At 32.1% G+C, this 12,723-nt stretch overlaps 1 protein-coding gene across 1 annotated transcript in view; it reads left to right on the top strand.

Annotated features, from left to right (window-relative positions):
• LOC126736312 (RYamide neuropeptides-like) overlaps window positions 1-3,787 on the top strand; it is a 32,886-nt gene extending 29,099 nt beyond the window's left edge. The window contains exon 5 of the mRNA XM_050440607.1: window positions 3,583-3,787. Coding sequence (XP_050296564.1) covers window positions 3,583-3,616 — 34 coding nt within the window. The 3' untranslated portion in view covers window positions 3,617-3,787. The remainder of the gene's footprint in view (window positions 1-3,582) is intronic.
• The last annotated feature ends 8,936 nt before the right edge of the window (window positions 3,788-12,723 follow it).

Here is a 12,723-nt window from a genome sequence, read left to right as displayed (position 1 = left end):
TTCGCCATTTTCTCAAATTCTATTAAAGATAGAATAGATTTTTCTTCACTGGTGACTGCCCTGGATAATTCCCAGTAATTTTTGTATAGAAAGTTTTCCTAAAAAACCAACATAATTTTCATAAAAAAATTTAACTAAATTTTGAGCACAAAAAATTTCAGAAAATTGGAAAATGCTTATAACTTCTTTATTATTAGTTTGTCACGAAAAATCATAGAATAGTTTTTTATAGAGGCTTAAATTTACTATCCATTGCAATCAAAAAAAAATTAAAGTTTCTCATAGATTTCTAGAAAATTCAAAATTTGTAATTTCAGTTTTTCGCCATTTTCTCAAATTCTATTAAAGATAGAATAGATTTTTCTTCACTGGTGACTGCCCTGGATAATTCCCAGTAACTTTTGTATAGAAAGTTTTCCTAAAAAACCAACATAATTTTCATAAAAAAATTTAACTAAATTTTGAGCACAAAAAATTTCAGAAAATCGGAAAATGCTTATAACTTCTTTATTATTAGTTTGTCACGAAAAATCATAGAATAGTTTTTTATAGAGGCTTAATGTTTTTATACATCGCAATAAAAAGATTTTTAAAATTGCCGATAGATTTCTAGAAAATTCAAAATTTGTTATTTCAGTTTTCAAATTGCCGTAAAAATTATAGAATAGTTTTTTATAGAGGCTTAAATTTACTATCCATTGCAATTAAAAAAAAATTAAAATATCTCATAGATTTCTAGAAAATTTAAAAATTGTAATTTTAGTTTTCCGCCATTTTCTCAAATTCTATTAACCTCCTCAGACCCAAAAAGGTGAAATGAAAACATATCTTTTTAAAACGCGTACTTTTTTGTAAAGTGTTGGGCCCAAAAAACAACAAAATATCAAAAAAAATATTTTTTTTTGTTTTTTACTGTAAAAAGTAAGGTATCGTATTTGATACCTTGGGTTTAAATAAATACAAAAAAAGTTTCAAAAAAAAACTTTATTGGTGAAAAAGAGCAAAACAGTTTCGCTCAACGGAGCAGCAAAGATATACGTCACGTGAGGCACACTTAACAAATGTCAATTTACCACATTTCGGATATCGACATTTTGATCTGGATTTCTGGTCGTGTTTGGTAAATACTGGTAGATGAGTGTTTCCCTGCTTCCTCTCTCTTCTATCTGGAATAGGCTGAATTTTCCTTTGTTTTCGGGGCGTTACCTGCTCTTCATCAGAATCACTTTGCTCGCAATCTGCTTGAGGAATATCAGTGTAAACGAGAGTCAAGTCAAGGTAATCTAAGATTTCTTTTCTCCGCAAGCCTTCTGCATTAATAGCATTTTGTCGGTATTCCAGCCAAGACGCAGCTACGGCAAAATCCAAAAAATGATAAATTGTACGTACTGTCCACTTTTTGGTACGTCCACGCATTGCATACTTTTCAATGACCCTATCTAATAAATCGACGCCCCCCATATTCTCATTGTAATCGGCAACTATTGCGGGTTGATTAATTCTAATGTATTTACTTTCGGTCTTTGACCACCTTTTACAACTACCCAGGGGTTCAATACCAGAGCAGGATGAAGCAAAATGCACTGGTTTAGAATCAAACCATTTAGTGAGAATAATTTTTCCATCTCCTCTCTTAAGCGAGTCATGTGATCCACGACCTAATTTTTTTAATTGCTTATCAGTTTGCGGAATTGCGTTTTTGGGAATTCTAGAAGCGATTATTGTACCAGCCAAAGTTATTTGTCTTGAATCAAAGATATTGAAGTAAAATAACGGTCAGTATACACTGATACTCCTATCGGCAAAGTTTCGGTCAGCTTCAGCACCATTCTGCCACCTACGTCTAGTTTTTCTGGTGTTTTAAATAGCGATGATTCGACAGATGATCCTTTTCCTTCATAGAGATAAAAGTCCAACGGAATTCCCTTTGGTGTTGTCATGACGAAATTTTTTAATCTCACTGGATTTGGCTTACCCCTAACAAATTGTCGCATTTTTACTTGGCCATGAAAAGGAATCATTTGTTCATCTATTGACACTGTTTTCGTTCGTTCATTTAAACGGCATCCTCTTTGCACCATGTCCAATAAAGGCCTTACTTTCCAGAATCTATCTATTATTTTTTCTTTATTTATAAAGTACCGATTTCTTGAAATTATGTCTGAAACAATGGGTACTCTTGTACTTCGCGCCCAGTACATCCTTATTCTCGGTAGACCATAAATTCCAATCAACATGGAAGCACCAAAGAATTTTCGCAATTCATATTCAGAAGTTTCAAGGGAACGGCCTATCTCAATAACGTCACGCATATTTGTGAAAAGTGCCGTTTGTTCAAAGAAAGTATCAGAAATGTATTTTCTTAGGTACATACTTGGTTGATTTAATTGAGTGGAAATGTTCTCGTTTTTAAAGTTAAACTGGACACGGGACCAAGTTTTTTCATAGCTTATTTGGTTAATATTGGGCAAGAGGCTCGTCATCCGAAGAATCACTCATATTTTCTGCCATCTCCATATCCTCTATACTTTCTAATCCCATCCTGATGATCAAGGTTAATATTAACCAAATCCAAGTCCACATCTACTTCATCCCCACTCTCCGACGATAAATCGCCGATATCTGATTGGTCTAGGTCCAGATTAAGAACTAATTCTTCTAGCTCGAAGCTGGTTAAGGCCCCTAAAAATTATTTCATAGACGAGTGACGAAATAATGATGTTCAACAAGGCAAATAATTAAAAAAACCCAAAATATGATTTTATATTTAACACACAAATTCCTAGCAATTCATTTATTTTTGTAGTCTTAGAGACCCACGATATCACTGGTGACTAAGTCTACCATTTGCGGCACGATTAGATTACTAAGAGAGAATTTTTTTATTACACATGTTCTATGTGCTACCTGCCGTCAATATGTAACAATAAAAAAGCAAGAACAATATTACTTACTCTTATTTTGGTCAAAAGGCATAATGATGCAACGTGCACTTGCAAATGTACTAACCTAACCTCACAACTACAGGGTGCGTCGGCGAAATAAAAATGTATGCGCATATTTGGCTATGTATTGTAATTGCTTCAGCGCGCCGAAAAAAAAATTAAATCCTCAGGTATCATATATGATACCTGAGGTCTGAGGAGGTTAAAGATTGGATGGATTTTCCTTCATTCGTGGGTACCTCAGATTACCCCCAACAACACGACCATTACAAATTTCAGAAAATTGATGTCTTTTCTAGAATAGTTCTTCATACAGAATTGTATTTATTATCTACTCCATGTAAAAAAAAGTTTCAAATTTCCCATAATTTCCAGAAAATTTCATATATTTAATTTAGGTTTTCTTCAAATTCTATGATCGATTTTTCTTTACTCTTGGCTACCTTGGATTATTCCTCACAACTTTCCTACAAAAAAATGTTCCTTAAAGACCCACTTAGTTCTTACTTGAATAACACCCCCTCAAATAACAGAGTTAAATAACGCAATCAATATTTAGTGTTCTGAAGATGACTTTATAAAAAACAAAACGTCAACCCCTAGAAGTAAAATTGCATTTTTCTCTATTGTTTTTCAGACGTCCGGCACTGGACAACAATCTCCAGGATTAAATCTCTAGATAATTTTTAGCTAATCTTCTATAGGATAATTGATCGAGGTTCACAATGGGCTGGAGTGAACCCCGATCCATACCTGCATTTACTATTTATAAGTTAAATTACTAATTGTTCCCCCTTTATGCATGTAATATCTTAAAAAATGTATGAAATAAAATTAAAACTTGAAAATTGGTCGTTTTATTGTTTCCTGGTCCACTTACGGTCGTCCATAGTATCTACTTAAAACATTCGCTATTGTTGAATGCGAGGGATGCGTCAATGGAAAATGAGGGATTAAATTTTAACATGAAATTGTTCAGTTTTATTGTTTGGGGGGAAGTTTAATTGGTTCAGCATTAATTGTTATATGGTATATATAGAAAATGAAAGAGTTTTTTTTTCAATAGAGGGAGTAGGGTTCTTCCTAAGGGAAAAACTGGTGAGGATTTAGGTTAAAAAAGATCCCAATTTTGAAGGAGAATTTTTTGCAGAATGATGTGATTTTATATAAAATTGGTTCAGGAGTTGTGAGTCCTAAAAGTGTGCCAGTTTCTTAGCTATTTTATGCTAATTTAGGTCTTCTTCCAGGCAGTTGCAGTAAGGAAACGTCGATTTGTCTGCAGTTCTATATGAAAAACTGTCCTTAAAGAAATGTACTTAATCCAGTAAAGTGAGCGTAATGTTTCCTGGAAACTGGGACTTACCAGATTAAGTTCAACCTCGGAATCTAATTTTTTTATGTACATATGAAGGGTATAATCAGGCACGAAAAATGTGGAACAAAATTTAAAGGGTTGTATCCTGTAGAGATGGATAGTTAGGAAGTGGGTAAGGTATAGTACTATATTACAAACATTAGAGTGAATAAGAATCTCAATAGATATGTGCCTCTTGCACTGGCTCCTTTGACTAATAGCTAACCAGAAAATTTAATTTTTTTAACTTTAAAATTAAATTAATTAAAAAATAATTAAAGAATGTTATATGAAGCATAAAAAACTTGCGTCTAGATAGTAAAGACGTTCGATAAATTAGCAATTTGCACTGGAACCAGAAAGTAAATATTCGATTGAGTAACTTGTGAACAACAATTATGAAGCTCCTTTATTTGAGCCATTATGTGAGTGAAAGCGCAATATAAGTCGTTCTATTAAGAAGAGAGATCGCCAATAAAATCTCACTTCACTTTGCTAACAAAATTATGGCGGTATCATCTGGATACGAAATAATAGTACTAGTTCCTAGTCTTTTTAATATATTTAATTGGTGCCAGTTCTATTTGTTAGAACGTCGATAGTTTTGTCTAGGCAATCCACTATAAATTTTACTATAAGACATTCTAACAATAAGGAAAAAGCTTTCGTATTTTTAAACGCAATTTTTTTAAAAGGAGTATTGAAGAGAAATCATTTCTATGTATCAGAACGTCGATGACTTTCTATAGGCAATCAAATACAAAATTTACCATGGATATTCTAACATTAAGAAAAATAACAATTGTATCAAAGTGAATAAAATCCCGAATTTTTATTTGCTAGAAAGTCGATGGTTTTCTATAGGCAAAGCAATGTAAACATTCTACAGTTTCAAAGAAAATTATTAATATTCATTAGTTTCCTGTATCAAAGTGAATAAAATCATAAATTTCTATGTGTCAGAACGTCAATGGTTTTCTACAGCCACATCCAATAAAAAATCAACTATAGGCATTTTAATATCAAGAAAGATAGTCAATCTTTAAGGGTTTCCAGGAACAAAGTGAATAATATCTTTGATTTCTATGTGTCAGAACGTCGATGGTTTTCTATAGACAATCTAATAAAAATTCTACCATAAATATTCTAACATTAAGAAAATTGGTCAGCTGTAATTGGCTTTCGCATTTTTAAGAACAATTTATTAGTTTCTTGTGTTAAAAGCAAATATAATCGAAAATTATAACATAATTGAAGGTGCCTTCAAAAAACCGAAACGTTGAGAAAAATAATATTAAGTAAAATTAAAGCAATAAATCAAGTGACTAAAACTTCTCCCATCGACGTTTTAACATTAGGAATAAAATATCAAATCGCTGTCTTGATTTCTATTTGTCAGAACGTCGATGATTCTCTATTAACAATTCACTAAGAATCCTACCACAGACATCCTAACATTTCTGGTTAAGTGTTAATGGTTTTCGTATTTTTACTACAATTGATTTCCCATATTAATTTATTTATCTTTTCTATTTGTTAGAACAACATTATTTATCCACATTATAACATTAAGAAAGAATAAATAATTTAATAAAAGCCTGTGATATGTGAGTTATCATTTCTATCTATCAGAACGTCGATGGTTTTTTATAGAAAGTCTACTAAGAATTCAACCATGGACATTTGTAACATTATGAAAAATAATAGTATTCTTCAGTGGTTTCCCCGCATCAAAGTAAATAAAATCTTTGATTTCTATATGGCATAACATCGATGGTTTTCTATAGACAATCCACCCCATAGGCATTTTCACATTAAGAAAAATAGACAATATTTAGTAGTTTTACCAAAGTGAATAAAATCTTAGTCAGAACGTCGATGGTTTTTTTATAAACAATCCACTATGAATTCTACCATGGACATTCTAACATTAAGAAAATTGGTCAATTGTTAATTGTTTTTGTAGTTATAACCACAATTGATTTCCCATTCTTCTCTATTTGTCAGAATATCAATGGTTTTCTATAAAAAAATTCACCAAGAATTCTATCATGGACATTCTAACATCAAGAAAATTGGTCAGATATTATAGAAATTTTGATTTTTAACCACAGCTGACTTATCTTTTCTATTTGTTAGAACGTCGATAGTTTTCTATAGACAATCCACTACGAATTTTACCATGAACATTCCAACTTTAAGAAAATTGGTTAATCTTTAATGGTTTTCGTACTTTTAATCACAATTGATTTGATTGAACTTCTACCATCGACGGTCTAACTTAAAAAATAAAATATTTAATTACTGCCTATAACACCTGACTTAACATTTTTATTTGTTCGAACGTCGATGGTTTTTTTATAAACAATCCACTATGAATTCTACCATGGACATTCTAACATTAAGAAAATTGGTCAATTGTTAATTGTTTTTGTTGTTATAACCACAATTGATTTCCCATTCTAATTGACTTATCTTCTCTATTTGTCAGAATATCAATGGTTTTCTATAGAAAATTCACCAAGAATTCTATCATGGACATTCTAATATTAAGAAAATTGGTCAGATATTATACGAACTTTGATTTTTAACCACAGCTGACTTATCTTTTCTATGTGTTAGAACGTCGATAGTTTTCTATAGACAATCCATTAAGAATTTTACCATGAACATTCCAACTTTAGGAAAATTGGTTAATCTTTAATGGTTTTCGTACTTTTAATCACAATTGATTTGATTGAACTTCTACCATCGACGTTCTAACTTAAAAAATAAAATATTTAATTACTGCCTATAACACCTGACTTAACATTTTTATTTGTTCGAACGTCGATGGTTTTTTTATAAACAATCCACTATGAATTCTACCATGGACATTCTAACATTAAGAAAATTGGTCAATTGTTAATTGTTTTTGTTGTTATAACCACAATTGATTTGCCATTCTAATTGACTTATCTTCTCTATTTGTCAGAATATCAATGGTTTTCTATAGAAAATTCACCAAGAATTCTATCATGGACATTCTAACATCAATAAAATTGGTCAGATATTATAGGAATTTTGATTTTTAACCACAGCTGACTTATCTTTTCTATTTGTTAGAACGTCGATAGTTTTCTATAGACAATCCACTACGAATTTTACCATGAACATTCCAACTTTAAGAAAATTGGTTAATCTCTAATGGTTTTCGTACTTTTAATCACAATTGATTTGATTGAACTTCTACCATCGACGGTCTAACTTAAAAAATAAAATATTTAATCACTGCCTATAACACCTGACTTATCATGTTTATTTGTTCGAACGTCGATGGTTTTTTTAAGAGAATCCAATAAAACCTCACTCATCGATGTTCTAACATTATGAGTAAATAATTTAGTTACAGCCTGTGATGTGTGAATTATCATTTCTATTTATTAGAACTTTAATGGTTTTTTTTTAATAGACAATCCTTTAAGAATTCTCCCATCGACATGCTAACATTAAGAAAATCGGTTTTTGTATTTTTCACCACAATTGATTTCCTACATTAAAGTGAATAACAATTTTTCTATCAAGGTTTAGAACATTAAGAATAATACATTGAGTCAACATTTCTATTTGTTTGAACGTCGGTGGTTTTTTATAGGCAATCCATTAAGAATTCTACCATTCGACATTCTAACAGTGAGAAAACTGGTCAATTGTAAGCATAAATAATTTCCCTTACTTAACTAAGTAGAAACTCTTTGATTGACGTTCTAACATTAAGAATAAAATATTTAATTACTGCCTGTGATAATTGGCTTAGCATTTATTTTGGGTAGAAAGTCGATGGTTTTCTAGCGAATCTAATTAAAAAAAACTGGAGTAGTATTTATAAGATTCCTAAAAAAATTGGGGAAATCCTGCATCTTCTATTAATATAATTGATCAGCCACATAGTCCTCAGCATTCCATTAAGAATTATCATCTTTATGTTGCAGAGAATATAAACTCAGGTTCTGGTCATCGTCACCTGGTAACGTTTTTTGAATGCCAACATGATCATAAAGTCTTCTCTTCATTACCTTTAAAGTACAGTGGTACAATCTACGTACACTGCAATAATAAAAAAAAGCCAAATGTCCAAGAAAAAATTAATAAACTAAACAATTAGTTTATTATAGTGTCTCACAAAAATGTGAGACACTATAATTAATGTTAAGTTTTAGTGGTAATATATATTTTCATAGTAATCTCAAAGCTAGTGTCACTTTGTCCTCAAAAATAATTAATTCCTTATAGGTTTATATTTATGATAAAAACATAAACATATTGCAATAATCGATATTCCTCAGAAATGGAAAAATTAATTATAAAAAAAACAATTGTCACCTTTCATCTTTTAAGAAATAGATCGACGCATTCGCGTAACTACAAAAATAAAAAACACACATTGATTTCTTGATCTTTAATTGATACTCAAAAAAATATTCCGATATTTTAGGATTACTTTCGAAATATTTGGAGTTTACGCTTAAGCTATTGTTGCCTTTTCTTGCTCTATTTCCATACTAAGGCACGCACATATTTTTTTTTAATAAAAAATTTTCAGCATATTATAATGCATGCATAGCTTAAATTAACTTGAAATACATTTTCCCAATAATTTTTTATTCTGGTTATATTAATTATATTCTACTTATAATTTACTACAGTAATAATTCTCTTCTAATTTTCGGTTTTGGTATATTTATTTATCAACCTTATATCGTCAAGGTATTATTCAACTGTAGAATATACGTATATCATGTTATACAATTGTGTTTACAAAAGGGAGAAAATTTTAGCATTTAAAAACATTAATACGGGATTTAGGGGAGAGTGGTACACATTGACACATAGTACACAACGAAACACTGCTATTAACTCGTTTAAATTTGCCGCCACAATTTCACGACCCATATAGTATTGCGTCAGCCACCATTAGTTAGTTTTCGTATGCCGACCAACAAAGATTTTACGGAGCGTTTTCTGTTTTCTTGTGGATAAATATTGAAAAGAGGATCGAACATAGAAAGGTATGTTACCTTCAAATAAATAGATTTAGTTTTTATTAATATGTCATTTTACTTCTTGTGATGTATAAGTTTTAACCTATAAATATTGGGGCCAAAACTTTTCAGGCTTCGCATTTACATTGAATCGAAATTTAAAGCATGCGATAGTACACATTGAAACACATGCAGGTAGTACACAACGATACATGTGTTGGAAATAAACTGCTAAATAAATACCATTATTTATTTATTTAGCAGTTTATTTCCAACAGGCAAAGCCCAGTTACAGGAAAATCTACAATTAATGTTTTGAAAGTGTAAACAAGTATTAAATTACTATAAATTAAATAACAAAAAAATAAAGAAAAATAAGGAAAACTTAAATTACTATAGTAACATCATGTATATATATCAAAATTAAAGGAGATGTAAATTAACATTAGAATGAACAAAGAAAGGGATTCATGGGACAAGGCAAAAAAGGAAGAGAAGAGGAATTATGGTAACTGTTGGTTTGTCAGAGACAAAACTAGATCCTTTATGGAGCATACAAATATGTCACAGGTTGATGATACTGAATTAAAAATTCTGCACATTTGATATACGGGATCCTGAAACCTAATGTTAGTTCTGGCGCGATCTAAAGCAAAAGTGATATTTGCTCTAGAAGCAAATCGTGGAACATGAAATAGAATATCGTTCAAGAGAGGAGGAGAATTTATTTGATTATTGACCAACTTCCATAAGAATGTTACAAAATGAATTGTTCTCCTCATGGCCAGAGATTGCAGATTAAATATACCTAACATCAGATCATGATCATGTCCCCTAACAGGATATATTCCATCCTCACGAAACATAAGAAACTTTAAAACCCTTCTCTGAACACTTTCGATGTAGCCAACATGGCATTCACCAAGGAACCGTATTCCAGTCTTGATCTAACAAAGGAAAAGTACAATAGTTTTATTGAGTTTGAGTTGTTAAAGAGTCGGCTATTTCGAATGACAAAACCCAGAAGTTTCAACGAGGAGGTCACTGTCTGTTTAATATGTGGCACAAATGTGAGCCTATCGTCGAATACAACCCCTAGATCTTTAATAGAAGTACTTCTACATAGGATTTGATTGTCTATATTGTAATTAAACAAAACAGGATCCTTGGTTCGGTGAAAGGAGATCACACAGCATTTCGAGATGTTAAGACATAACTGATTTCGACTGCACCACCCCCTAATTAGGTCCAAGTTACTCTGTAAGAACAAGCAGTCCAAGATACTATTGATACACCAGAATATTTTCAGATCATCAGCATAAGTTAGTCTAAGGCAGGAAATCAATTCTATAAGATCATTAATATAAAAGATAAAAAGAAGTGGGCCGAGATTGGATCCCTGTGGGACTCCAGAAGTTGAAACAAAGGTATTAGATCTGCAACTGCAAACTGACCCACCTCAATAAACTGTAGACGGTCAATAAGGTATGACGAAAGCAACGAAATTAGCCTTTCTGAGAAGTTGAATTGCTTGTTTAATTTTTCCAGCAGAATGCTATGATTTATCTGATCGAAAGCCTTACTGAAATCAGTATACACCACATCAACCTGACTTTTTCTATCGAGGGCTGAAGAAATAAAATGGGTCACATTACAGAGGTTAGTGATGCACGACCTTTTAGGAATAAAACCGTGCTGATCTATAGAGAGTAGTGATTGAACTTGGGGAAGAATTCTGTTATAAACAATAGTTTCAAAAGTTTTGGAAGAATTGCAAAGCATGGAGATAGGTCGGTAGTTGTCGATTCTGTTTCTTTTTTGTAAATTGGTATTACTTTAGCACATTTCCAGACGCCTGGAAATTTGCTAGTTTTCAAAATAAGGTTAAAAATATGACCTAAATTGAATATTATGATGATTCTATACTGTCGTTTTTTTTATTGCAGGTATACCATGGTAAGAAAGAAGAAAGAACGAACAAGAGCCAAATTTACAAGCGAACAAATGACGGCAGCCGCCCAAGAGGTGAAAAGAAATGGAACTTCACTTCGCGTTGCTGCAGAGATGTTTAACATAAACTTTAGCACATTAAGGCGATATGTGATGAAAGAGAAAAATGACCCTAAAGCCAAGATGGAGCCAAATTAAGCAGTTCGATTAGTATTTACCTCAGAGCAGGAAAAGATTATGTGTGATTACATTAAGACCTGCAGCGAAATGGCATACGGTTTAAATACCCTAAAAGTTAGACAATTGGCGCACGAAATGGCTGCTAAAAACAATATTACTATGCCAGAATCTTATAAAACTAATAAGTGCGCAAGCAAAGATTGGTTAGGAGCTTTTATGAGGAGAAATCTATCCTTAAGCATCCTTGCTCTCTATCGAGGCTTAATGTTGAACGATTTTTTTCACATTTAGAGCAAATATATAAAAAACACCCATCAGTTGTTCAAGATATCTGAATATATAATTAAGATGAAACGGCTACAACAACCGTCCAGCGGCCTCATAAAATAGAAGCACAAAAAGGGGTTAAGCAGTTAAACCAGTGCATAAGTGCCAAAAGAGGATTACTAGCTACTACTTGTGCAATAATTCGAGCAGATGGAACATTACTACCGCCAGCAATTATTTTCCCACGTAAAAAATTTAATAACCTCATGTTAAATGGAGCACCGCCAGGAACGTTGGCACTAACCAATCCAAGTGGCTGGATGACCGTAGACCTTTTCACCCAAGTAATAGATCATTTTATTAAGTATACTTCTACTATGAAAGAAAACCCATGTCTATTAATATATGACAATCGCGAAACATATATGTCTTTGGAGATAGCAGAAAAAGCAAAATCCACACACAAGCAACAAGATGCCGCCTTTAGATAAGTCAGTATTTTTTTCTTTCAAAAATTTTTACAACAGTGCAATTGATTCGTGGCTTCTTAACCATCCTGGAGTTCCTATGACATTATACCAAATTGCAGAATGTGTCGGTATAGCGCACTCAAAATCTATGACTCCTGAAAATATTATAAACCGTTTCAAATCTACAGGAATCTACCTGTTTAACAAACATATTTTTATGGAAGCTGATTTTCTTTCATCCTCGGTTACTGACAGACAAACAGATGATTTAGAAAACGACGATACACAAAAAGGCATGGTGGTAATACAAGCTACCATTATTAATGATATATCGGCAACAAGCATTGCAGCTACCTCCAGCGCTGATTTATCTAGTGCAACGAAAATTAGGGAATGTGGACTAGATGAGGAAAACTCAACGTTTGAAATAGTTCCTTTACTACGCCATTTGAGTTTCGAGGATCCCCAAAGGTTGCGCCCAGGAAAAATCGAACACGGAAATCGAAGAAAAGTGTTATTTTAACCAGCACGCCGGA

Source organism: Anthonomus grandis, chromosome 5 (assembly GCF_022605725.1).
Source record: "Anthonomus grandis grandis chromosome 5, icAntGran1.3, whole genome shotgun sequence".
NCBI classification, from domain to species: Eukaryota; Metazoa; Arthropoda; class Insecta; order Coleoptera; family Curculionidae; genus Anthonomus; species Anthonomus grandis.
The sequence above is the reverse complement of the archived record's forward strand: the minus strand, read 5'-3'. Positions and strand labels throughout refer to the sequence as shown.